We start from the raw sequence: 27,680 nt of genomic DNA, 5'->3' as shown, positions 1-27,680 counted from the left end.
TGACCCTGTACCAAATTGACCACTATCTTTTGACCTGTTTTCTTACTTCGAGCATGACGCGAAGTAGATACATAAGATAACATTCCGGGACTTCAGACTAATCTGTTGATTTGGATTTCAAAAGAGGGTCATATAAGTCAAGAGACATATACGCTATCAAAGCGCACTTTGCCAACTCCACGTAGTCAACCAACGCTGAAGATCTTCACCTTCTATAGGCTATTTTTCATGGTGAAATACCACTGCTGGTAAGTTACTGTGCTCTCTGAAAATTTTAATACTGTTTCAAGCAATGAGTGCTTGTGGGAATTTTCTGAAAAAAATAGGGCGAATTTACAGTTGGGTGTGTCTTTCGTCAGGTATTGTACAACACTAGTTGGCATCTTGTTTTAACATTGAGCCAATGGTTCTATTTTAAGAAGTGCACACGTAACAGCCTCCCATGTTCTTTTCCCGTCATTTGTCACAAGTTTCAGCCATCTGTCACCGCATGTGAAGGTTGTTGGAAGTGCAAAAGATAACAACGCGTTGCTGAGCGTGTCGCTGCTATTTACTGTATAAGGTATGAAAGAATGCACTGCTGGAAACATTGCTTCTTTGTAGCTCAAGGGAGCAAAACGAAGCAAGCTGGCTCAATCCGTGACAGAGACGCTGTGCTTAGTCGGTATTGGAGACAAAGCCAATAGGATGCCCAAGGAACTCTCTGGAGGTATGAAGAGGAGACTCAGCATGGCAATGACACTCGTTTCAGAGCCAGATGTAAGTCGTTTTGATATATAAAACAAAAGCCAGTCATTTTTGCGAGCAGATTAGCGGTTTCTTGTAATGAGCAGGATCGTTTTATTCAAAGTCACTACATTCTGACTAACTTGCTATCGCACTAATCGACAGAATTGCTCACCTGGTGTTTATACATTTGTTACGTCCCACGGTTCACTGCGTCTATATAGTTGCTGCATACCTTTGCTTGCTCATTTATAGTTTACTTTAAAGAGCAGTTGCTGCCTGTACTAATTACTAGAAATACCCGGCCTTGTTGAATTGTCCTAATAATAGATAAATGTTTTTGCTTCTGAACATTGATATTGTAACGGAGACAAGCAGCGCTGGAGTAAGGAAGAAGTACAACTAAAAGCAAGGGGCTACAGGTAGTGTTTTTACTTGTCTGTGCCTCCCATCTGTTATGTGTTTTTTTGCATTTGGCGATGCTGGCAGTACGTTTCCTTTTACCTTTGACGCGATAAAATCACTTTTGTAGTGGTCAAAAGTACCTATATAAGACTTCGTTTTTACACCTAATGATGTACACCAGGTTAAAAAATAAAACTTTGAAGAAAGAGCAAAGCTTCTAGGCCCGATGTATTCAGCATTTTATGTGGTCCTTGGTGAAAAAAGAAAGAACTCTAGGAATTGACGTCTGCTTCAAAACAACCAGAGCAGCACGACGCAAACACTTTCGACGTTGTAGCGAGGCCGACTTCAAAGGAGTCGAGTATGTTAAAAAGTGTTTCTCGTTGCTTTCAAGGCATACCCTAGATTACATCAAGTGTGTTAAAGAACGCCTCAGTAGTGTGGTCGCCAGACAAATTTGCTGGTAAGGTTGATAAACCCTGATCAACAATTTGCTCAACGGATTTAGGGGGTGAGGCGTCTTTCGGCTTTAGCCTTTAGTTTTTGCCTCATGCAGGGAAATTCTGTATTGCTTTTACATGCAAAAAAAATGTCTAATGTTGTTATCGAATGTTGTCTGCAATGGTGGCGTGTCAGGCAAGGTGAAAATATTGCTTGCTTAAGGTTGTGAATAGAATACGTAGCTGACAGATTACCCAGGTTAGGCGTTTTTGTCGTGACAAAAAGGCAAGACAAGTTTGCCTACACGAGTACAACGTTCGACATGGTCTGTCCCGATCGCACAGCTAAAAAGAGGCTGCTGAAAGCGGTAGTCACAAAATCATCGCCTATACGTAACGCTGTCTTTATGGAAGGGGCGCTTTCCAATTAAGCACAAAAACAGCCCCCGAACAATACGAATAACTTGCGGAGGTAAGTTATGCGCCGTATTTTCGAAGAAAATGCACTCCCAGGATGATTGTCTGGCCACACTCAGACAACAAAAGGGAAGACCCCACGAAAATCGACGCATGAATTTTAACTCATGCGGTGAACATTCCAGTTGCTTCACCAGATGGCCACCTGTTGTGCACAACGGCAGTCGTTGCAATGGTGTGGCAAGTTTCCACAGCTCTGATGCTAGTGTGGCGCTCTTAACCTAATAATCGGCACGGGTGACATAATCGTCGATGACAACATGATTTCCAACAACAACGGCGAAATCTTTTTTACTGACGAAAAATAGTGAAACCGGAACTCTTGTCATCAGGTCGTTGCGCCAAGGGAAGTTCTTTGAAATTTTGTTGCACAGCGACTTCACTGTAACAAGCAGTGGTTGTTATTACCAGGCGCGCCTGAACAGTCATATCATGCGCTTGACAAACAACGAGGCTCCCTGGTTGGACCACTGGTTCCGATACGAGATTGCTTGCTCAGCTCTTCTTTCTTTCGGTGCAGCAATGAACGTCGTGGAGCTGTAGCCTGAACTCTTGCCGTGTCGCAAAGGATTCCTCCTTGTTTTCGCACTAGGTTGTTGTGGAACCTCCGCGTGGAGTAAACTGTTCGCAGCTGGCGACCATCAACACGTTCGTTGATGCTCGCAACCCAACCAATGTGGTTGGGCCAGTCGCCCTTACCCTAAAACAATTCTCTATATAACGATCTTAGTGTCTGGGGAATATGAAAAACATGCACCAAAAAAGGCCATTGTCCCTCCTTTAGTGTGACTCGCCTGGATTCCCGTGGGAGTCCTCTGGGTGAGTCTCAATAACAAGACTGAATTCAGCAAGTATTCCAGGCAGGCAGTGGCTTCTTCTCGTTGTGAGAGATTTCGCCGTCCCCAAGTTGCTAGGGCTGACGGCTAACACCTGGGAGCCAACATACATATACTCCTTACCTGCACCGATAGTCTTGTGGATGAAACACGACAGAAAGCCAAGAGTGAACGTCTGCTCCTGAATCAGATCAGCAGGAAGATTCTTTTTTACTCTTGAAAACTGTACGTCCTACAGTGGGTGGTTTCAAAATAATAAGTGTCAATACGTATTTAAACACGTATACTTTTTACTCCTATCTGACAACTACAGTGGTAGTGATCACAGTGCATCACTGCCGTTTTACAATTTTGAGAAGCCTAAGTTGTCGTAAACAATTATTATGTTTCCAGCTGCTAATTCTTGATGAGCCGTCGGCAGGCATGGATCCAGAAACGAGGCGTAATGTGTGGGACATTTTGCAGAAAGTAGCGAAGCAGAGAACCCTTCTTCTCTCCTCCCATGACATGGAGGAGGCTGATGCCATTGCTGATCAGATAGTCATCATGGCTGCCGGCGTGGTTGTGTGCACTGGATCGACAACGTTCCTCAAAAAAGCATGTGGTAAGCTTATACCCTCCCCCCCCCCCCCTTTCACTTCTAGCTCAATTAGCCATGCTTGGCACTGGTTCATGATTCAATATACATACATGCAATGCAGGTTGTATGAAGTCATATGCATGAAAATCCTAAACAGTACGGTTAATGCAGTACTTACTCATCGCCTTCCTAGGGAGAACGTCGGGAGCTTTTTCCGCGAAGGATTCATTACTGCTTCGACATTTTCGTGTTGGGTGGCTGATAATTTATACTTTCGCCGACTAACCCGGCGAAACCAAATACAAAACGCTGAAGAGCGCTAGTGCCAATCAATTCAGAGATGTCCACGATATAAGTCGCACATAAAAACAATCGACTTGCCCATACCGGGCATGCTTATCACTCTGGCATAAAAAGTGCACGTGGGTTAAAGAGTGTACAGCCCACACTAGAGTAATCTTGGCAATTAGTGACGCCATATTAGCCGCATGCTACTTGCGCTCAAGCTAGATTCGGCTTTTACAGTTAGTTCATGAAATTTTATGACTCCAAAACAATTAGAACACATCGATTTCTTGAAATGTCAAACAGTAAAGGACTCTTTGCAAGAAGCACTTCGGTTATTATTATCAACCAACCTCCTATGTATGCTAACTAAAAAGTTAGTTGCTATGACTGACGCAATCTAAGCGTCAGCCATCGTCATAGGTCAATTATTAGATGGATGATTTGATATGCGGGGTTTAACGTCCCAAAACCAGTCATAAATATGAGAGACGCCGTAGTGGAGGGCTCCGGAAATTTTGATCACCTGGGGTTCTTTAACGTGCACCCAAATCTGAGCACACGGGCCTTCTATTATTAGGCAATAAATTGTGAGGGCATAGAACAATGATCGAATTTCCGCTATTTTGAAGGCTTTCAGAGAAATTCAAGAAACCATAAGAAGGAAAACATAGTTATAAAGATTGTGTACGAGAAAAACAGCGCAAAAACAAACGACAGAGTGAAGGAATGACACAAGATATTCTTCCTGTTGTGTCCATCCTTCACTACTGTATCTTTTTTAACCTGATTGCGTTAAAGAGCTCCTGTCACAGAAAACCCACCAACGGCGTCGGCGTCGTTGATTGTGAGCGAAAAGTCGTCTGTGCATCTGTGACCGAAAAATGAAGTTACCGAGATAGCCGCGGGAGGCCACTATTTGTCCACGCGTGTGCGCGCGATCACAATGAAAAAGTTGCGCATTCGAAGAAAAAAAAAAGTGCTCAATGTCAAGAGGCGCCATAGTTTCTTTGCCCTGCCACCCCTCCCAGCTTAGCTTCCAGCGCTTTCGTCGGGACGAGAGAACAGATAATGCAATTGCAGCATGCGACAAACCTTTGTAACTCCACTCACACTGGACGGATTCTTTAGAACTTTTGCGGCGTTGAATTCGTGAGGCAATAAGGTCTTCTAGTAAATTCATTCCATGGTTACTTGAAAAAGTGTTTCAGAGCCCTTTTAACGCATTTTGTTCGACAAGTGTCACAATGAAAACGAGCCCATTCAGCGATACTAGCGCACGCTGGTCCAATCTACTGTGTGCGTGTTCCTGTGCGTGTGTGTGTATGAAACGAAACATATGAATAAAGTATGCACTTAGCGATTGAAGGGTGCACTAATGGCCGGATTTTGCTATCGCGTTCAACCCTTAAAAACGAAGGTTAAGGGTTGCCTATTTTTTTTACTCTGTTTTCCTTTTTCAAGCTGTTTACCTCAACTAGCTGTGAATCGTTACGAACCATTACACAACGTTCAATAGAGTAAGTTGCAGTTAAGCAGGGCAGTTCACCCTGTCTACATAAAGAAGCAGAAGAATGAGGCACTGGTCATGTGACTTGACTTTCATACAAACCAGTGTGATGCTGTTAACACCTCATGCAATTTGGCGCTTAAGCGCAGCCGGCTTTTGATATCTGTTCCGCAAACGGGCTGCCACCATAGTAATAGCCCGTCCAACTGTCCGACGTGTCAACGTCATTTCTGAAGATCCACCAGCAAGCGTTGAGAGAATAGGCACATGTTGCCGCATCTCACAAACAGATAAAAAGAAATTGATTGGTGGATGATGAAAATACGATTGGAAATTCGTCGAAAAGGTGTTGTGCGATCTAAGAATGAGCCACGTAAGTTATGCCCATTTATCACTACATTCACGCATGCTCTGTGCACCGCTTCCCGCCTTCCCTACAAAATAAACACTCTGCATACTTCAACGGCGAGTTATATGTAAAACGGTGATCAGAAGTGCATCAATGCACTTTCTGATCCTTACGAAGGCCGATAAACTGTGTTTCCTATCCATGCAGGTGTTGGTTATAAGGTGACGTTCACCAAAGTGCCGCAAGTGTTCAAACTTCATGATGCCATGGCTGTTGTTCAGAGGACCATACCCCATGCAGTAGTGGATGACGACAAGAAAGAAGAAGTCTGTATCACTTTAGGCACTATGGAAAATGAGAACTTCCCGGGGATGTTTAGGATGCTCGAAGGTTCCATGAGAAGGCTCGGTATATCGAGTATAGGAGTCAGCGTCGCCTCCATGAAAGACGTCTACTTGAAGTAAGTTGGAGTGAATTCATCAAGGAATCAGAAAATCGAAGAATAAAAGCGCATAAAGCCTCATGTCAGCGTACAACTACCAACATATGTTTAAAAATCGTTCTTGCCACTGTTGGTTTATTTTTCACACTACTAGCGTGTTAATGAGCTGTAGAGTTAACCTCCTCAGCCCCAGGGTATCCATTTAAGTACCGTTGTTTCAGTGGCTAGACATCACCACAATTAAATATCCGCGTGGCCAAACTTGTCTTGCCACAATAAGCATGACTTGCTTTTGCTAAGTTCCGAGTAGTGGCGCCATGTGTCTAGTAATATTCGAGAAATGAGTCAACCAAAATATTAGAGTACTGCACGAGCGCTGCGCTGCCTCTTGGCAATAAGGGAAAGCTTTTTTTCTTTGTTGTAAAGTGAATGACAACGTCTATAGTACATTCCTTTACCAGCGCACACCATGAAGATCACATTTAAAGCAAGTTTGGTTTGATACTCTTCTGGCACGTAATAATGGAGACTTCAAAAGTTGAGGTGTGCCCAAATGGGTACCACCCCATATTGAGGCAAGTGTTCACTTTTTAGAGTTCATAATTTTTCTGCATTTGTTTTAAGGGTAAGAAACCAAGAATTTCAGTTTTGCAAGAACCCTCTTTATTAGTGCATTTTAAGGACTAAGGAGGTTAAAATTCTTCTACCCCAGTGTGTTTCTGCAATTTTCGCACTTTGCAACATAGCTTTTTGAAGTCGACATAAATGTAGAGGGATCATCGCCCACACTTTTTAGTTAGGCTGCGAGAGCAAAGCCTGACGAAAAAAGAGATAGCATGGGTGAAACTGGTGGGCGAGAGACAAGCCTGGTGTGGCGAGCTTATTCCTAGGAAGCGAAGTCGTAGTGGTGCCGAGAAGCTGAAGCAGTGTAGAAAGGAGGAGAGCAAAGGCGAAGCTATGTATGAAGCATATCACGTGGTGTGGAAGGGAGAGTAGAGCAGAAGCGTGATTGCATGTGCCAGTGAATGGGTCAACTAACCGTAGCATGCCTTCAAGCGCAGTTGGCGCTGGTGAGAGGGCATGGTGCTCGCCTAGCCGCGAATATCGAGCCGCAAAAGCTGTCAGAACTGCAAGACAGGCCAACCCCTCGCGATGCTCACATGAAGCTTTGCATACTTCTTGTTCTAGGATCAACATGGACTGGGCACCTGGAGGAAAGGGCCGAGAAGATCCTGTTGATGGTATGTGGTGCACTGCTATTCTGAAAGCTCGGCATTCTCCTACCGGAATCATTTTCACTTTCGTTTCTTTCTCCGATATTTCTGTGGTAATGCTATCATGTATGGCGAATCCTAACCCTCTTTGACAAAAGTGTAGCGCTGACGAGCCATTGTTTGAAAGTTAAAACATCCTTGTAAGTGGAAACAATATTTGCCCACGAACATCGTTATTTAGCCCACTGTGACACACTTAGTATGCCGAAGTACATTTCCTCATTTTTAATATTATATTTATCCACTTGCAATATCTCATATATCTCATAACGTTTTGCGTTTTAGTTAACAGTGCATAACAAGACTATGCTAATCTCTTCTCTTGTGTCATACCAGAAGCACTTTTACAGTAAAAATATCTCTATGCTCAGGTATCAGTGTGTAAGGTTATTAGGAGCAGATGGCTCTTCTCAGCATGTAAAGATTTCGCGTCTACTCCATCCAGAAGCATAATCATTCAGGAGAAAAAAATGCATTCAATACAGCATGCCTTGGCAAGACTTTTTTTTTATCTACCATCTGAAGAGGCCAACCTAACTTAACAACGGACATATAAATATCGTATTCTAGTGCTATAGTATACTGTCTAGGGCTTGTAGCGATAACTGAACAAGGTAAGTACATTACATGCTGACGTCACATACGTATAAATTTGGTGTAACTCGTTCCAAGTCATGAACTTAATGGCGCCCTTATTCCCTTTGCAGAAAAAGTGATCGAAGCTGTTTCGAAACCCATAAGCAAACAACGCACAATGACGCGATCGTTTAGCGCCCTGTTCTACAAGCGGCTACTAAGCCTCGTGCGCAGCTGGGACCTTTACGTGGTATTTTTCCTTGGGCCGCTTGTGCTGTTAGCGTTGGCTACGTGGCTTAGACCACAGCAGAGCCTACTGAAGACTCTGAAGAAGCAAGAAGAGACTTTGGACGTCCCAATCAAACTGGGCACCCACTTCCCGGACTCCACAGTAGTGCTCGGTGAGGCACCAGCCACCAATCTGAGCAAAGCACTACGGGTGCTCATTGAGTCCGAGAGCTGCACCGTGCGCGCCACCGGAAACGTCACCAAGGAGCTCCATGAAATCATCGAGAATGACTTCGCCGCCTACATCCTGACGTATCCAATGGCTGTGGCCTTTCAGTCTAACACGTAAGCGAATCGTCTCTTTACATATTCGTTACGATACTGTTCATCTGGATTATAAACGCAAGCACGTGCACGTAGCGAAAATGAACAAAATTTCATTAACAGCACAAGAAATTCAGATACAGCAAAAAAAATGTGCAAGCACCCATAAATCATCTTAATCATTTATAAATTCATTCTCTTAAGCTCGCGGCCTGCAGTTCTCGTGAGCTATAAAGTGATTATGAAAAAGCCGCATTTTCTACGGTGCTACCTTACTGGGCATCTAGTCAGCTCTGCACGTGCGCTCTTGCAGGCGTTCAATTTATTTAAAGTACTCGCTAGACTTACTGCGATAAAACTCAGTCACAGTGTTTTCTAGACAGCTGATGTTTGGTGTTTGGCGGCCGCAAACAATATCTATCCGGAATTCGGTTCAGCGTAGGTGAAGATGGTCTATGGCAGCTTGATAGCCAAGGGTTACATTTGCATTGCCATAAAGAATAACAAGTCTGATGATTAGTGGCGGAGGCGTTCAGTGAAGCCAGGGCCAACTACTTGTCTTGAAAACGGCTCGAAAGTGACCGCAAATCACGTGGGTGTGTGTTGCCCCCATAGCGCGCGTGAAAAGTGCCCAACGGAGATTCCAGGGATACGCGGGAAACAATGGGGCTCGTATCGTTAGAAGGGGCTCCAACAAAAGATTCCATTGTTGAGCGATGGAGGGAATGCGAGATTTTCATTCGAAATGGGCGGCCTTTGCGCCGTCGCAATACACTGTTTTTTCTGGCGGCGAACGTCATTGTTTAGAAAGTGACTGAGTGTCAAACTACATGAATGGGCGCTCGGCAGCCAGGAAACAGTGCTTTTTTTATGTCAGTTTGTTTCACCCTATGAACTCAGTTTACGAAGATTAGTACAAAGAAATGTGCAATCGAGTTGCAAAGTCTAAATGAATAAACGTGAGTTGGTAAAAGGTAGTCGAGCCGGGAATGCTGCGAGCCGACCTTATTCGTGTGGTAGACCCCTGACGAGTTGACGATCCTTATGTACATATATCTGATGAGCTTCATGCAGAACAATCATATTTCTGCTCGCTGAAATGTAGGGAGTCCCTTAACGAAAACTGAACCTACGTATAACAAAGTCAAATCTTTGAAGGGTACTTATTGAGAAAAGCAAAGTGCTGTTTGTTAAATGAAACTGTTGACGAATGCAGTGAGCCTTTCAAACAAGGGCATGAATGATGACAAAACATAGTAGTATACAAGTGCTTGCTTATTAGCAAGTGAGAACCTTTCCTAATTATCAAACGAACACCACGCTCATTTGTATTTACATTATTATTGCTTTCAGAAATGTATTGGCAAACCACAACGCATATTCGCGTGTCACTAAGGTGTATTATTGCTGCTCTGCTGCACCGAAATCTTGCTGTATTGTACTCTCACCTAACTGTTGTGCCACTGTTACTACTTACTACTGTTGTCTGTAATGCCTTTGAGCCTTGAAGGTACCTTAGGTTGGGATGTCAGCCATGCCTTCTACCCAGCCAGATATATTAATTTTTTCTCTCTGTCGTGAAGTCGTCACTGACGTATTATGTGACATGTTCACACCCCGAGGTCAAGAAGAATTTACTTACAAGTTCTGGAAATTCCGGAGCAACCATATTTTTTGAAATTTTGAAATGGCGTGTACAGTCGATGTGCGAAGTGTTTCCCTGCAACCGTGAGTTCTGACACGGCGATATTATCTCTCTTGCACGCAGCATACGCATGATGCCCAACCCGACGAGTGCTATCACGTCTCCGATCATCATCAACCTCGTGTACACCGCCTGGTTGCGCGTGCTCGCGGCGCAGCCGACGCTGCAGAACAACATCACGGTCACTTACCTGGTCGCCGTTCCCTTCGAACCCTTACTAGCCCTCTTTATAGAGAGAGTAGTGAGCTGGCTCTACTGGGTAATTGTGGCGGCCCTGACCTACATGATGTCGTTCGCCGCGTACGCCTCGTTCCCCGTGGACGAGCGACTAGGTGGCGCTCGGGATGTCCAACTTATGACGGGCATCTCGGGCACAGAGTTCATCTTTGCCCACTTCGTCTTCGACTTCGCGTGCCACTTCGTGTACTGCGCGTCATGGTGCACCATTCACTACGCCTTCAGCTTCTACTCGTTAGGCACAGCTGGTAAAGAACCATTTCCATGTTTTTTAGTACGGAAATGAGAATAGGTGAACAACTATAAAACGCAGCTTCAATTATTAGCAAGTTAGCAAGCTTTACGCTCATCAAAAACGCAATGATTGAAAAAAAGCTTAGACGACCTGTCATTACATTATAAATTTTGTACAACTGCGTAGACTACGATTGTTACCACTAAAAAATTAAACGTAGACCTCCAAAATGAGCGCAGAAAGCTGGACGGAAGATGTGTGTGAGGACGAGCGTATGAAGGATGCGTAAGTGTTTCAGTTTTCATGAGAGCTTTTCTTTTATACGTCTACTTAAGAACTCCCTTTTTCTAGTTAGACGAAATAATATTAATACATAGGAGACAATAATGCAAGGAAACTTTAGGGAAAGCTGTGAGCAGGAACGAAACCTTTGACCTCTGAATAATGCGTTCAATGCTCTACCAACTACGCCACCACGGAGGCTATCCCCCATCGACATTGTTGGATATATATTTGAATTGTCAGTCAGCGCCCCTAGCAGCAATGGCGGCGAGTGTCGAACACTCAATATCAGTCTATTTGGCGTCACGCAGCACGAACCTATATCGAGCTGGCCGCTGACCAATAATCCCTCGTATACTACCTTAAGGCACCAAGTCTGCCAGAACATGTTCTAGTAGACTTGGTGGCCTAACTTGTGGCCGGTAAGCGAAAAGCCACACACTGGCACTGATAGCGGCGAACAGAGCATCAGGCGTCGGTAAAGTGACAATTTGAAAGCGCGTCATCTTTCCCAAATGTTTCATTGCAGATTCCAGCGTTATTTCTAGCGGAATATGTAAGTTCCAGTACAACATTGGTGTTTGTGTTTGGCAAGCACTTTCATCGGAAAGTTCTAAAATTATTTAGGCATTTTCCAGTTCTCCAGGTGCACTTTGCGCAAGGAAGCAATTACATCCCAATTGGTCGGTAACATAAACACCAAGAAAAAGGAATGAGATTAACAGTATGATTAGATCGTGTTAGGGCTGTTTGTTAAGTCATCATTTGCTTGCAGGCCACCAATTGATAATGTAGAATACAATGCGCCATATCGGTGAAATACAGGGAACTCTTATGGGCAGGAACGTTGCTTTAACTAATGTTTCAGAATACTTTCAAAATATTGCCGGTGGTTTACTTGTGCACTCTGTGACAAAAATCTTTCGTTTAACGAACTACAGAGTAGGGGAAGTTTGTGGTACCAACCCAATCTGCGGACCAAGGTTCATTTTGAGGTGTGGCAGCTTGGGCTAGTTGGTATGGCATGACGATAGTCTTGCCAAGAAGGACACGATGTCTTTCGTGTCCTTCTTGTCTCTGTGTCGTCGTTTTGTTCTCGCGCTATAAATATCGTCATATCCTCATTTTGAGATCAATTTACTTGAGTTCAGCGCCCTGTAGCTTTGGCATATTTGATGCGTGCGGCCTCAAATAGCTAACACATCAGTGTCGGGGCAAGACTGTTCTTCATGCAGCGCCACCGAATCAAAGTGGTGGTGCGTCACGTCCTCTACAGTACCAGGGCAGAGCCACAATATTTGAAAATTGTTTCAAGTTTTGATCAATAACCAAAAAAGTGTGACAAAGAAGTTTTAATGTATGAGACAGGTTCAAATCTTATATTTCTAGCTTGGGTTGTACGGTATATACAAAGGAAACCTCGTGTCACGGAGACAAGCTGAGCCACATGTAATAAACAGAAAAGCGGTCTTTCTGGATAGCGTTGTCTCTTGCGATTTCAGGGTGTCAGTTCAAATAACAATTACTAAATATATCGCAGAAAGTTACAGAAGTACCTTGAGAGCAAATGTTACCTTTATTGTTTACTTGATTTAGTGAATATTAGTAAAATTTATTTAGGCGAACTCTTTATTTGGATCCCTTGAAGTCCAATAATGGGGATGATCATTGTATAACGCTATATTACACAGAATAAATTCAGAGGATGATTTGTCTCATTGCTCCGAAGCAACTTAAAAATGTTGTGAACATGGATAAAACTACCTAGGGGCAACGTTTAAGTTAAAGCAGTTGGTCGAGCATATTTCCGTTGAAAGAGACATAAGCCGAATGAACGCCCTCGACTCAAAACGTATGTGCAAAGAGGTAGCCTAAAATTTTAACAATTTTGGCACAAGTGATGCTCCAAAACATGCAATAGCTAGCTTCGTTTACTATAACATCTTTTATTCATGCAGTGTTCTTTCATATTGCTATTCAAAACCTTGAGAGACCGCTTAATGAAAAAGTAAAGTGATGGCGATTCCTAATACAGACAAACATTTGTAGGGTTACTACGTCCCAGAGCCATATTATGATTGTAGAGCTACTGTAGAGGAAGGCTGTGAAAATTTGTGAAATTTCGGGTGAATTAACACGCACCTATATATACTGGAGCGCTTCTAAATATAATCTAAATATATAACTTTGTTCGGAAGGTGGACGCCGCTGCTTGGATTCCATCCCCCGTCCTTCGGGACAGCAGCCGAGCCCCACCATCACTAAATCACCCTGGTGTGCATTTATGAGAGACGTTTGCGCAAGAGAAAAAAGTATATTTATACACTGTGTTTGCTCATTTTTTTCTTTTAGCTCTGCTCTTCGGTGCTCTTTTATCCTTTGGGCCAGTGGCTATTGGCGTTTGCTACGTGAAGGCGGAGTATTCGAGTGCTTCAGGTTCTGCCGTGGGTTCAGTTTTCCTATGGTTCTATATCGGAGGTAAGCAGGGATGCGATTTACGGGCAACTGATGTTTAGCATAGAAATGCTTAGGTTGTCACGCTATTCCTTGAAATATTCTATTAAACATTGTGCGGACAATCATTTAATAGGGGGGGGGGCACAAAGCCTTTTTCATACGCTTACAATTTCACGCTCATAGTTTCAGGCGGGTCTCATGATTGCGGTCTCGCTAATAGGAAGGCGGCTATGTTGTACTGCTGCAGAACAGAAGTTGCATAATGAAGCCCTATGAACTTATGCGAAATCAGCTGCCATCTGGCGGCCATGCTGCACGTTTTCGCCATATTGAAGGCTCAGCAATCTACAGATATGTTCACAATGTATAAGCGTTGGCTGATTAGAGCGGCAATGCCTACATATCCTCGTGTGCAGCGTTGCTCGGAGGGAGAAATAGGAATGGCGAAGAAAAAAATGGTTCCAGATCTGCATGTTACACCAAATATGTAGTCGAAAGACGATAGTGTTAAGTCTGGAGAGAGTGAACAAAAAGTTTATTTGATGTTTCGCGCAAGAAAATTGGTGAAGTGTATTCTGGAGGCGCTCAGTTAGAGTGCCTTGAGCGTGTATCGGAGACAAACGAGTGCATCGAGGCACGTTAGACAGAAAAGCCATCTGGCAGTTATCTTCGAAAACGAAGGCGTGCAGCCCGCGCAGAAAGATGCGCGCCAGACTCGCAGGTGATAAGGTGTAGAACGCAAAACGACGGGCAGATGCCACCACCGTGACGTCGTAGCAAAGCGTTGCAAACACCTTTTTGAGCATCACGTTGCACTGTTAGTGCAGCGCGACAAACGCTACATTCCTTAGAGTTACTTGTGTGTGCCTCTTCTGTATAAAGGCAGACATACAAAATTTCGAAGTGTTGTTATGGCGCCTCAGATATGCGCAATAATTGCTTTTAATTATTACAATCGCACAACTACGAACGCTAAACCTTGAGCAATATTGGTGGGCGCTGCGAATGGTGTTGGCATTTTGATGCTGTTTGAGGTATCGTTAGGGCCGACAAACAGACAAATGTACAGACAGACAGTCAGACAGACAAAAATTTCTCCGTTGAAGGTCCCCAAAAAAGACCATCGTCTTTAAAAATTGGCCCCGTACCTGAATGTTACACTGCAAACGTCGTGAACAGACGATGGTCTTGCGTCTGAAGAGGGTGAACAATACGTTTATTTGATGTTCTGCGCAAGAAAATTGGTGAATGGTATTCTGGAGGCGCTGCGTTAGAGTTCCTCGAGCGTGCAGTGGTGGCGAACGAGCACATCAAGTCTCGTCACACGTGAGACATGAGCGCTATCTGGCAGTTATCTTGAAAAACAAAGTGCGCCCGCTCTGTGCGCCTGTCCTAGTGGTGATAAGGTGTACTACGCAACGTGACGGGTAGGCGCCACCACCGTGCCGTTTTAGCAAAACGTTGGAAACAGTTGACTTTTCGTGTAAGCGTTGCATGGTCAGTGCAACGTGATAAACGCTATGATCCCTAGAATTGCTTATGTATGCCTTGTCTAGTAAGACACACACATAAATAAGATTGACGTGTTGTTATGGTGCCTCAGATATGCGCAGTAATTGCTTTTTAATTGACAATTGCACAAGTACGAATGCTTAATTCTAGAGTGATACTGGTGGGCGCTGCAGATGAAGTTGGCTGTTTGTAGTAGCGTTTGGCTACATTGTTGCCGTTTAAAATACCCTCAAGTGCGGACAAGCAGAGAAATGTACAGACAGACAGACCAAAATTTTTCCGTTGAAGGTCTCGAAGAAAGACTATCGTCTTCGAAAAATTGGAAGGCGTACGGCAGAGTATGCCACCACCATGGTTGCGCGCGATGGATATTAACGATACAAAGTCATGCTTGCACGAAAAGCGACACAGTTTGGAACAAATCGGTCTATATGAAAGCAGAATTGCAGTGCGCACGTTGCTTCAGAGTATACCGTGCTTGTAATTAGCCAAGACAAATGTGATGTTCTGACCTGCTAATGTTTAAAGGTTAAAAAAAAAGCACGCAAAAGAAAGCGCTATTTCAGGATAAAGATGTAATGACATTCCTATACCATTCCGTAAAAGTGCTTCCAAAGTCTGCCCCAATTCATTCCAAGACCGCGAAAAAGTGGAATTAGTCCTGAGTCATTTAAATGCCATAGTTGCCAGTACAAAACACTGCTACTTACTACGAAACTACGGCGCACATGTTCCGCAGTTATATTACACTAATTTGGCAGGCATTGTTTCATACCTGGGCTAGAGATTGAAATATACATTAAATTTGATTGAGTGTACTGATGCCCCCCGAAAAACGCTTTGACGACGCGTTGATACACAAGAAAGTGAACTGTACTTTGAAAATTATGGTTATGGCGGTGGGTAATTAAGTAACACAGCAGTTACTTGTTATTTATGGTAGTGTTTTTCAACTAGTTGTGTGTGCAGAAATTTCTAGCTTTTAGGAAATGAATGCTCCGACGACTTCCCACTGCAATAAGTCGAACCTCCGAGCTAAAGTAGCGCTTAGTATATACATTATGCTTAAACGTGGCAGATGATGACTTTGTACGGTGTGTGCTGGGCATCTCTGTGATGGCTGATGCAGTAAGCAGCCCGAGAACGCGAATTGCAAAGTAGTATTGATAGGCAAAGTAGAATTGAGGGTATACAAATATTCCTCGCATAGCTTAAACTGTACTATCAAAAATAGCTTCGGTATTAGCCGATATATTTTAGAGGTACTGCTACAGAGGCTAGACACTCCGTCTGCGCGAAGGGAGTTTGACGATTGCACTTACCAGCAGGTGCGGTTTTCAGCAAATGTCAGTTAGCGTTCTCCGGTCACAGAGTGCAATCACACTAGCGGGAAAAGACGCAACCTCGAAGGGCAATTGATTCAGCACGTGTGGCCTGCGTATGAGCCCTAAATTGTGTAGCTTTTCGAGAGTGTACTGAAACTTCTAGAGTCATTGCCGTTACAAGCTTATCTGTCGTACCCTTGGGTGTCCTGCAACGCTAATGTATTGTACTCTTTCATTGCCACTGAAGGTGACAGTTTGCGTTGTGGCGTTTTTATGGCGGTAGCAATTATATGAACACTCTCGACCGGTTTTTGCTGCTGGCGTCACTCACCGTATATAGATACGTATATATATTTATGAAAACGCAAGAAAGAAAGAAAAATCCAGGAAAAGACTCCGGCACAAAGAAACGAACTTGGAACCGCTGCACCGGGAGTGCAAGGCGTTGACCACTGAGTTACCAGAAAGTACGTCCTCCAACGTGCAAACGGGAAGCTATTTATACCTACCACTTAACGCTGGTGAAAGGCATCTCGGAGGGGAACTATTGTGTTTTCAGCGTGAACAGCAGGATGGCGCAATGAGCGCGCAGAGGCGCGCACCCTGATTTCCTACTCGTACTTTGCCTCAGGGAGAGAAGTGCGTGGTCCGCCCCTGAACGCACATTCGTGCGCCCTTATCTCGCAGTTGCGAGCATCTTATGTCTTGGCTGTCGTTAAACTTTCACCGGAACGATTCCGTTGTAATCACGAGCGCACAAAGGTCACTGCGACCGCCTCAGACACAGCAAAGCAACAACTGAGACGCTTATTCGCGTTCATCTGTACTTGTGAATGCGTTTCATGCGTTATTTGTACGTGAGAAACGTGGGGCACTTTTCTATGTGCTTGCATTCTCCGCGTGACCTGCCAATTTGTTTCTACCGCGTCCATCGCTTCGCCTTTGCGGCAAAGCCGTGACAATATTTGTCTCTATAAACCTCGTGCTTAGGCATTCAGCAGTTCTACCTGTGTGAATTGTTTTTCTTAATCAAGGACATCGCATTGATATGGCGCCTGAACTGTATTTCAGGTGCCATCGTCACTGCAGCAAGTACCTTCTTTGTTTTGCTGGGTTGGCCAGAATACACGCAAGTGCTTTTGTACGGCGTGCCTCCATACGCACTCCTTTCCCTACTTAACAAGATATGGAACAACGAGGACAAGAGCCTGCAGTGCAAGGAACTGCAGAAGGAAGGAATCAAGTTACCGCGAGGTGCAGTATTAACTTTCACAGTGAAGCGGTTCACTTGTATAGTTTGTCAAGATCATTCATAGCTCTTAACGCACGCAGAACATCAACACCGCAATTTAGCGACTGCCGCAACAAACTCAAACGGCGGCGAAACTCAGGGTGACCTTCGTGCTAGCAAAGTGCGAGGGAAGCTGACCAGAAGAGGGCAGGGAGCATTGCTAGGTCAGCATTAACTGAAGTGTCCGAATGAAGTGGTCGATGAATTCAAAATATGTGGGATATTTCAATAGAATCAACGATTCCGCTAGTTGGTTGAAATGCTTGGTAACTTGGTGGTTCAGGCGCATGAAGAACGACAAAAAAACACAAGACAAGCACTTATTCACAACTAAATCATTGATTGAATAGGGAAGAATATGAATGCACCAAATATAGATCAACGCTTGTGTCTGAAAGGCAAGATGATATTCATGGCAACGAGTGAAACACCATTTACCAAAAGCAGAAAGATTATCGGGAAACATATTCTAAAATGGCAAACTCATTTTCATGTAGCGACACCGAATATTGGCTGACGCACTGATCTGCTCTTTTTCTATATGAAGTGCTTCAGCCTCTTTGCGAGTGAGTTAATTGCTACTACGAAAAACAACTTCACTTTCCTTGAAAACAGGGTAGCAGCCGCACACTCTGTAATGAATCGAGATGCGCCGCTCCTGAATATTTCAAAGATGTATTGTGCTCACTAGGACGGACATTGATGCACCTTCCCGACTGGCCTATGTATAGTTTACAAAAGCCTATGGCTTATTTACGACGCGTACAAAACTTGCTTCCCGCCAACTGAAGAATGCGGGTCTAAGGCGAGAAATCGACCCACGTACAAGCTGGATTGGTCGCGTGGCCTTCCAACACGCAGCCAAATGCAGGAGAGCGTGCGCAGATATCGACACAAGCAGTCATCGGCACCTTAAAATGCGCCTAAATTTGCCTACTGCAGTTTATAATCTTTCTAATTTAATGTACATCGTATAAAATATACATCATCGCTATATTAGCTTCATAGCAATAATTTTGCAAGAGCAAGGCTGCTTTTTCAAAAAAAGCTAGCTCGGCGCCATTTTTTTACCTCTTCAGGCATCGGACCGAATTGCGATGAAGGTTTGCTGCAGTTCAGCACGGACGGAGTGGGCTTCGAGTTGGCGTTCCTTCTTGCGGAAGGCCTGCTCTTCCTGGCTTATATGATCTTCAAGACGTCGGGCTACTTGAGTGCCGGAGACCCATCCCCGGGCGATGAAGCCGCCGCAGACGAGGACGTCGCAGAGGAGGCGAAGAAAGTGGAGGCTGCTGTTCAGAAAGGTGACTACGTCAGCAACTCTATGTTAGTGTGGAGGCTGCACAAACACTTCGGCGCCTTGCACGCCGTGCGTGGAATCTACATGGCCCTGCGCCCGTCCGAGTGCTTTGGCCTCCTCGGAGTCAACGGCGCGGGTAAGACCACCACGTTCCAGATGCTGGCCGCGCTGATCAGCGTGTCGTACGGCGATGCGAGCACTGCGGTGGCCAAGCTCAGCGCGAACGCCCGCAGAGTAAGTGCCTATTTTTGACGGAGAGTAGTATTTGTTTCCATCACGCTCAATACACATACAAAGCATTTTAAATTTCGCTTGTTCACGTATTTGAAATAGAAGCTGCCGTGGAAGCCGCAAGTACAGCCGCTTTCTAATGACCAAACAAAACGCTAAATATGCGCATGCGCCATGGAGTTACCCCGGCACACGTGCGCTTTACTCCAAACAACCGTCTCGACACCCCAAAACCACACGTCCCCCTTCACCAATCATAACAAGAAGATTAGCTTGCTTGCTGGGCCACTTTTGAAGGGGTCCTGAAAGACGAGTTCACGTTGGCCTCTCTCAGCGTGGCATCGCGGCAGAGCCAAGTCACGGAAGTCAAACGCTCACTAAAGAGAGCAGAGATGTTTCCGTATTGGTAAAGTACGAATTCACAATCCTGAAAAACATACTATTACCGCGAGGAGACACTTGGTAAGCGAGAAAGCGCGCGAAAGGAAAATGTGGGGGGACGCCACCTTGAGACCACCGCACCAAACGTCGTGACGTCATATTGAAGATTTCGAAGGGGTCTACTGAGTCCTACGTGGCCGCTAGTCAATAAAAATAAAGTACACTGTCATCTGTAGGTGTCATAGATATAGCATACTAAGTTACAGATAACAATCTTGAGGCAATGTCGTGGAAATACGCAGAAATACATTTTGACATTTTGGATGTCACGCAGAGAGATTGCGTTACGATATTTAAAAATCACACTTCAACCTTAAATTTTCACCACAATTATTGAACTTCTGATAGTGAAACTTGTGGTATTAGAGTTCTCGGAGTGCAGTCTATTCATCTAAACCATGTCAATATTTCTTTTTAGCATCCCTTTAAGGAGGGACATGGGTCTTAGGGCTCTCTCATTTATTTTTGAACCAAATGTGACACAAGTTTGCATGCTTACTTAGTTTGTTCTCCGGATTCTAAAACTGTAGTTACTTTTTCTGTAGCTTCATTAGGTAATGAAATAATCAAGATAGCAATTGCTATTGTCCATATTATAATAGAAAAATAACCACCTGTCAAAAATTTATAAATAACATAGGGATTGACAGTAGAAAGCATAACACATGCAACATAAGAAGCACTTTTTTGAATGGGTCATTATTTCTCAGTTTACAGTACACTAAACTTCACAGCCCCAAATGTGGCCATTGTGTGGTCACACAAAAGACTAGTTTGAAAAACTTGCAACAAGAGAAATCAAAATCTGCTTCCTATGTTGTGTGCTATAAACATATAGCTTCATGCTGTAAAATAAAATATTCTGGTATCTGTAGTAGTTTTAGATATAGTGCAGTATTTTCATGCAGGGTTTAAAAAATTGCCATTTTGAGAAAATGAAGAAAACAAAGAATTCTAACATTTTTAACTGTAAAAATGTATGCACTTCTGATTACATAGCCATTGACATATAAATGAATGCTAAAAAGCCTAAGGAGAGCAATGCTGCAAGCTGATCGAAAATTGAACGAGTACTTCTCGAATTACAGCACAGTAAAGTTCAATGCATGTAACCAAATACAGAAATTTTTATATTAAAGTAACAAAAATGAAGCTGCCCATGAAAAATAAGCTCCCATCATTGTTTTTTGTGCACATTTAGCTGCATTGTGCAAAAACAATTGCAGCTCCAGCTGTCCTAGGTCCACTTTTACCGAACAAGCAAAAGAATGTGGTCAAAATCTGTGCTTTGAAAATAATGCTGTTAAAACTTAATTTCGCCAATCCGAGGGAAAAATATCATGGCACACATACTTTTAGTCAGTTAATATGCACCGGAAATGTAATAGGACTGATTGTTTGTACGAGCGTGTTGTTTCTTCTAGTCCTGTAGCAAGTTGTCACCGTGTGCTCGTCTGCCGCGAGGCCGCTTATCAGTTCGGTGACTGTACTGACGGCGATGTGCGACAAATGTGCGTGCGTCATCCACGATCCGAACGCAGCGATGTTTTCCGGCTTGTCCAGAATGAGTCACCCGTAAATGTCGCGAAGCAAAGTTGCTCCCTCGCTCATCAATTTCGAGGCTACGCGAGTGCCGAGGTGCTAGTTTCCTTTTCACGTAAGACTGCAGCATTTTCGAGCGGAGATCACGACAACGTTGCGAACACGTCGTTAAAAGCAGCCTCCGTTGCGGGGGCCGCGAGCATGTTCACTGTGAACGGATTGACTTTCTGTTGTTGGTCGATGCGCGGCGTACTCCACTCTGACGACCCGTCGCGCAGTTCAAGGTCCTCTCGTCAGGCGGGGGGAACCACAACATCGGCGGGTTTAGCGATAAGGCTGCACTTCCGTTCCGTCACTACAAAGATTGATATCTCTGGTAGCTTCACTTCTGCTTTTTACTTGCCGTCCTCTAACTGATGAGGCTGCAAAACACAGCCATTTTCAGTCACGTTGTCGGCAACCAACGGGCTCGTAAGTGAGTTAGGCCTACACCGGTGACTCGGCGACCACCGTTGACCGCGTCGAGTTCGTTATTCTCGTTGTCCTGAGCCATAGCGGGGATCTTTCTGAAGTTCACAGCGAACGAACGACCGCCACACCTGCTTCACAAATTACTGTAGCACGGAACTTCTTTACAGCCGCAAGCAGTCAGTAGCAACATGACAAAATTGCGCATGTCCGTGCGCATCACGATGGTGAAGCAAACGCCGAAAGCGCCCCTTGGCCAATCGGATGCTTAAATTTGGTCACGTGCCCCAAGCAGCCAATTGAATCACGCGCTAGTGCTTCTCGATAACGCGTTTTTGCTGAAAAACAAATAAGCAAGGTGAGCCAGCGGTGGCGGGAAATTGAAGATGAAGAACGACCCTTCCAAACGAGACCAAGATGAACACGATAGCTCGTGTGTAACGGCAGGAGTTTGGCGCGGAAAAAGCGCAATTCTAGCGTCAATTTGCGCTCACATTCATCTCACAGGGATGTTATAAATTGAATTTGCGCCAGAAATATTAACGCGAGAAGCTAGAAACTTCTCAGATAAGTGCAAAAGTAGGCGCAGATTCCGAAAATGTCAGCTTCAAGAAGTCGATTTTTTTACGATTTTTGGCCTTCTAAGACTAGTGCCCCCGCTTAACCACGATGAACTGACGGAGGGCCACGTTGATATGCAAAATACGTTTTAACATTTTGGATGTCCCGCAGAGAGACTGCGTTACGCAAATTGTTGTGTTGTTGTGTTGTGTTGTGAGACGCCGTAATCAAAGGCCCCCCAAGGTTTCACCACCTGGGGCTCTTCGACGTGCACCTAAATCTAAGCACACGGGTATTTTCGCCTATACATTGAAGACGCAGCCGCCGCTGCCTAGATTCGATCCTGTGACCAGCAGGTCAGCTACAGGTGCCGACGGCTGAAAATTTGGATCTAATCTTAGCTATAGCTAGGTACCGATTAGCTCCACTGCGTCTCCAACATTGCGCCGCTAGCGCAAACTACGCCCCAATCTTTGTTTTGTGTTGTGATATTCTATGCCTATACTGAATAGCCAATGTGAAAATCTCACATGGCGCGTAGATATATACCTGGTTCTCGTGTGTCAACAGGTTTTACTTAGAATGCAGCTGAAGCAGGTGACGCACTTGAAAAGCTGGTGATCACCTGCTTTGATGCAATACAGGCTGAATGTCAGTCGATTACCTCTTCAAGACTGTTATTTTAAACTTGTATAGTGCAATCTTCCTTAATAAAAGCAGTGAGTGACATCGTCGCTTCTCTCTTCTGACTTCAATATAATTTGGCTAGTAAAACTGTTTAAAGCTGAAATGCTGCATAGTAAGTGGGCTTTGGCTGTCACCGTCTTAGAAAATACTAAGCGCTTCGAGTTTTTTTTTTGTCAATTTTAAAAACAAAACAAGGTTTGTCGGTACAGATGGCCAAACACGAGCTCAACATATACATTTCTACTTCTTGTACTTCACGCACCGCAGTGGCAGTCGCAGGTCAGTTACTGCTTCCAACTGGGCGGACTGTTGGACAGACTGAACGCGTACGAGTACCTTTACCTCGTCGGTCGGCTGCGGGGCATCACCGAGAGTGACTTGAAGCCCATGGTGGGCAGTGTTATAGCTGTCGTGGACCTCACGGAACACGCCTCGAAACAGTGCGGAGTGTACAGGTTCGTTCATGTGAACTATATACTTTACCGGTCTTGGGAAAAGTTCGAATATCCTGTAACCCCACTCAGTATCTGTAACAGCGACACTTTTGACCTAACTTCCTAGTACCATTCGAACTTCAGCGCATCACCAATTTTACTATTGCTCTTTGCTCTTACAGCGCTTTATAGATTTTGGGACTCAATATAACAAATATTAATTGTATATTCTGCTCATCTTGTGAGATATGGAGTTCATTTTGTTGTTACTGTTGATGCTAAACCAAGAACAGATGTCTTGGTAATATAGCTGACACTAATTTTACCAACAAGGTCGCCCGGAGTGGGATCGTGTATTTCAATATATCCTGACGGCATTCACGCTGCATGCTCCTCTGAATACGCGCATCATGACTTTTCTGTCAGCCGTTCTTGCTGCGTTCGCTAGGCGTTCTTGGTGAAAACAGTGTGGGCAAACTTGTCTTCTGCTTGTTTCGTACTTGTGTTGGCACCTGCGCCTCGTTTCTTATAGTTGTAATATTTTCTGTCAGAAATGAAATATTTTAAAAAATACAAATAGATAGAGCTTTATAATACCAATTGGCGTGTTACTTTTCAAAACGACAGTATTATCATCAGACGCGCAGTAGTGGAGGGCTACAGAAATTTCAACCATCTAGTGGGCTTTAACGAGCTTTCACGGCGCAACGCATTCTGCCCTCTACCTTCCCGCGACCATCGACATGTGACCGCCTGAGCTCGGATCTAACCCACATCTTTGAATAAGCAGACAAGCACCTTAACTACAGTAGAGCCGAGGCGTACGATACAGATGTAATCATAGACATGAGAATGAAGGTAGCCAGGGGGGCAGGCTGCCTCCCAGGTCTCCTAAGAAGGGGTGGAAGGGGGTACTAAGTCAGCCCCTCACATTGACATATCAAGCTGGGGGCGTTGCAATTCAGGGGCAGGGGCGCAAAGACAGCCCCTTAGAATTCGCATAACAGAAGGGGAGGAGTGGGGGAGGGGGAGAGTGCTGCGAAGAGCATTAGCTCCCGCTTCTTCGGCGAACTCGGCGCGCGCCTATGGATATACAGAGATGCGTAAAAACAATTTTAAGAAAAACCTGTTAAGTGATAGGGCAGTGGGATCATTTTTAACTTCACGGTTGGAGTTGCGTAGATTTTGCGTGAACGTGGAGTGAACATACAATAAACCATTCGTTAAATATTGATTTCAAAAAAAAAGAGTGGCTTGCTTTGGGCATTTATAGGTCAGTCTGCATCAGCGCTTACACTTACATGTCATAAAAAAAAAACGCGCGAAGTGGCACTATCATTTCCTTTTAGAATCGCGACAAAGCCTGACAAAGGGACCTACTTGGTTTGCCACGGACAACTGCTCGAATTGGTAAGTGAATATTTTATGACCCTTCCCTTACAGCGGCGGCAACCGGCGGAAGTTGTCCATCGGCGCTGCACTGTTGGGCCTTCAGCCGTTCATCTTCCTGGACGAGCCGTACGCCGGTGTGGACGTCGTGTCTCGAAACAAGATCTTCCGAGCCATCGCCGAGATCAAGAAGCGCTCGAAGTCCACTTTCGTGCTCACGTCCCACAAGTGAGTGCTACCGTATCCACTTGAATAGAGCATTGAGAGGTTGGCCAGAAACCGACATATTTCATGAGACAATCACGGTAAGGACAGCTTAAGAGAGATAACTGGTGCAATCTACGCTTGCACGCCTGATGCTCCGAGAAACAATCTCTGAAGCGCTTTGCTAAGATAGCGCTGATTTGGTTAAGAAAACAAAAACAGATACTGTCTATATATACATGTATCCTACGGACGTCCTTTCTGTGCTGTGTTGTTTCCTTAACCGAATTCACGCTCCCCGAAGCACGATGTCCAAACAATTATCCCAACAATTGAACACGCTCAGAAGATGTTCTCGTTTTGATGTCGGGCAGTATGCACCATTACTAGATTATCATCAATGAGTTAGACCGGGCTACACGTCCATGAGCCTTGGTGTTTACGGCTTCCCTGTCTACGGTTTTGAAACGCATCTCACTAAGATAGCTGATAGCGTAGCTAGTACAACTATTAGTATTCATAACCAATCATGTTTTTTGTGCATGTATCTCGATCTACTGCATTGTTGCTCAAGCTTAGAGAAGTGTATTTGTACAGATTTCTCTCGTTGTAGTTCATGCACACACGAAACAGTGCTTTTGCCACATCCACCAAATATTCATGGTGGGTTGGCTCACCCGCTGAGCCACGCAAGAGGCTGCAACATATTGTGAGAACACTCGAGTAACAGTGGCGATTAGGCCGAATGCCAAACGCAGCAAGAACGGGAACGTGGTCGTAAGTTGAGCTAGTAATACGCCTTCACCGAATAAATAGTATGGTTTTCCTAGTGCTGAAGACGATTACAGATGACCAATAGGCGTTTTCGCTAAATATGCTTTCGTGGTGTCCACATTCGGCTACTGCGATTCAAGGAAATAAATATGGTATTGGTTATTGCTGCAAAAATATGTGTATAAATTTATAACTATTGCAATGGTGTGCTCTGTATGACTGACTGCCTCCAGCATGGACGAATGCGAATTTTCCTGCGACCGCATTACAATCATGGTCGAGGGCCACATGATGTGCCTGGGCACGCTCCAGCATTTGCGGGAGAAATTCGGCAAGGGCTTCCGGCTAGAGTTCCTGCTGAAGCACACTGCCGCAGCCGACGCGCCCATGCTGAACGCGGCAGTAAAGCAGCTCTTCAGAGGCATAGAGCTGAAGCAATGCCACCAGGTACTTACCATTACTTGTCCTTACAGACAAAATAAAACAGCCTTAGTGGCTAGGCACGTGTGCAGGTTCTAAAGCAACGATTAGGCAACTAGGAGTTGTCTTTTTCTAACCTCACATACAACATGCAAACATATGCACGCACACATTCAGCTTGAATTTGCATCAGGACCTTATGTTATAATATCAATGAGAATATTGGTAATTTGAGTACAGTATTGCTTGATGTAGTGGTCTTTTTAAAGAGCAATACGTCATACAAAGGCATCTCAGTCAGTTTTCGGTATGCTGCAGTAGTTTTATATGTCATCAATAATTCTCAAAGTTTTGGCAAAAGAAAGTGCAGGGTAAGCACCCTGCACTTTCTTACACAATACGAATAGCGAATAAAACAACTGTTTCATGGAGACTAAGTTGGCACATATGTTTAGTTTTCGTGAGTGCACAATATAAATAATAAAATCCCTATTTATATTACTTAGGGATTTGTTTACCCATTGTGGCATTTTTTATGGTGCCATACATGCTTGACAAAAATCAATGCCGAGTTAATTAAAGCTTTCAACGAGACTATACCTCTGCCCATAATGAATACAAAAATCCTGAATAACCAATAATTTTCTCAAAAACTTGACAGAAAATCCCGAAAACACTTCAAAAGCTTGCACCTGGTGACCACGCCACTGAAAACAGAACGTCACCACCTCCGCAAGCTCGCGATTTCTGAGACAATCAGTATGATGCCTGCGCTGTGCACTTTGTCGAATTTTGTGGTAGTGGAGCTATACTGAGCGCAAGACAGAGCAATACCAAGACGCAGAAACACATTATTGGCGTAGGATATAGAGGTGCTTCTAAAGCAATGTGAAGACAAACGCCCGGTTACACAAATACACCGCATTAATCGCGGTTTCGTTATTCATTCATCGTTTTCCGTTTTGATGTATTCAAAGAAACGTCTATCTGTTGGCGGTTGGTTTATAAAAAAGCTTGAAAATTGCCCTCTATGCACCTAGTATTCCTCAGGAATGATACGTTTAGCATACAAGTTTATGTTAAAGCACATGCACGACTGTTCATTTTCTTACAGAACCTTCTGTGCTACCACCTCGTGGTGAAAGTATACCTCAGGCATGATGTGTTTAGCATGCACAATTATGTTAAAACGCATGCCTGACTGTTCATTTTCTTACAGAACCTTCTGTGCTACCACCTCGCGGTGAGAGTGCCCTGGAGCGAGATATTCACCAAGGTGGTGGACCTTCAGAAGAACTTCCAACTGGAGCACGCTCTGGTGGCGGAGAACACACTGGAGGACATATTCTTGAACTTCGCCAAAGCACAAGAAGCGGCCACAATGGCCGCTACTGCAAATGCTGCCCCTCCTACAGCACACCCGCGGCAGTCACCTTCCACTGGAGCCCCAGCGTCAGCTGCGGCTTCCACGTCCCCCGCGTAAAACGTAGCACAACTTTAGCTACCGCAACGCGCTTCATACGGGGCGCAATAAAGAACTGCGTTTCCTTAATTCCTATAAAACGCTGTAAGCTAAGCGATTTCGTAATGCATTTTGGAGAAGTGGGGCAATATAACTGACGGAGCAAGACCAGTTCTATTTGTTGCATAACTTTGCCGTATTATTAACCGATTATCGCGAAACAGTCTGTTTTTGAAGTTTGATATTTATGCAATAAACGCATGACGCTCTGTGA

The 27,680-nt window shown here is 44.4% G+C and overlaps 1 protein-coding gene across 1 annotated transcript; it reads left to right on the top strand.

Moving 5' to 3' along the window:
• The first annotated feature begins 687 nt into the window (after window positions 1–687).
• LOC119182198 (phospholipid-transporting ATPase ABCA3) lies at window positions 688–27,680 on the top strand. Its single transcript, XM_075870240.1, has 13 exons — window positions 688–759; window positions 3,278–3,488; window positions 5,816–6,068; window positions 7,239–7,291; window positions 8,032–8,473; window positions 10,221–10,642; window positions 13,264–13,389; window positions 17,277–17,459; window positions 18,576–19,027; window positions 22,991–23,178; window positions 24,601–24,774; window positions 25,758–25,971; window positions 27,164–27,680. Exons 1-13 carry the CDS (start codon window positions 688–690, stop codon window positions 27,425–27,427), a joined length of 3,054 nt encoding a protein of 1,017 aa, XP_075726355.1. The 3' UTR covers window positions 27,428–27,680.

Source organism: Rhipicephalus microplus, chromosome 8 (assembly GCF_043290135.1).
Source record: "Rhipicephalus microplus isolate Deutch F79 chromosome 8, USDA_Rmic, whole genome shotgun sequence".
NCBI classification, from domain to species: Eukaryota; Metazoa; Arthropoda; class Arachnida; order Ixodida; family Ixodidae; genus Rhipicephalus; species Rhipicephalus microplus.
The sequence above is the reverse complement of the archived record's forward strand: the minus strand, read 5'-3'. Positions and strand labels throughout refer to the sequence as shown.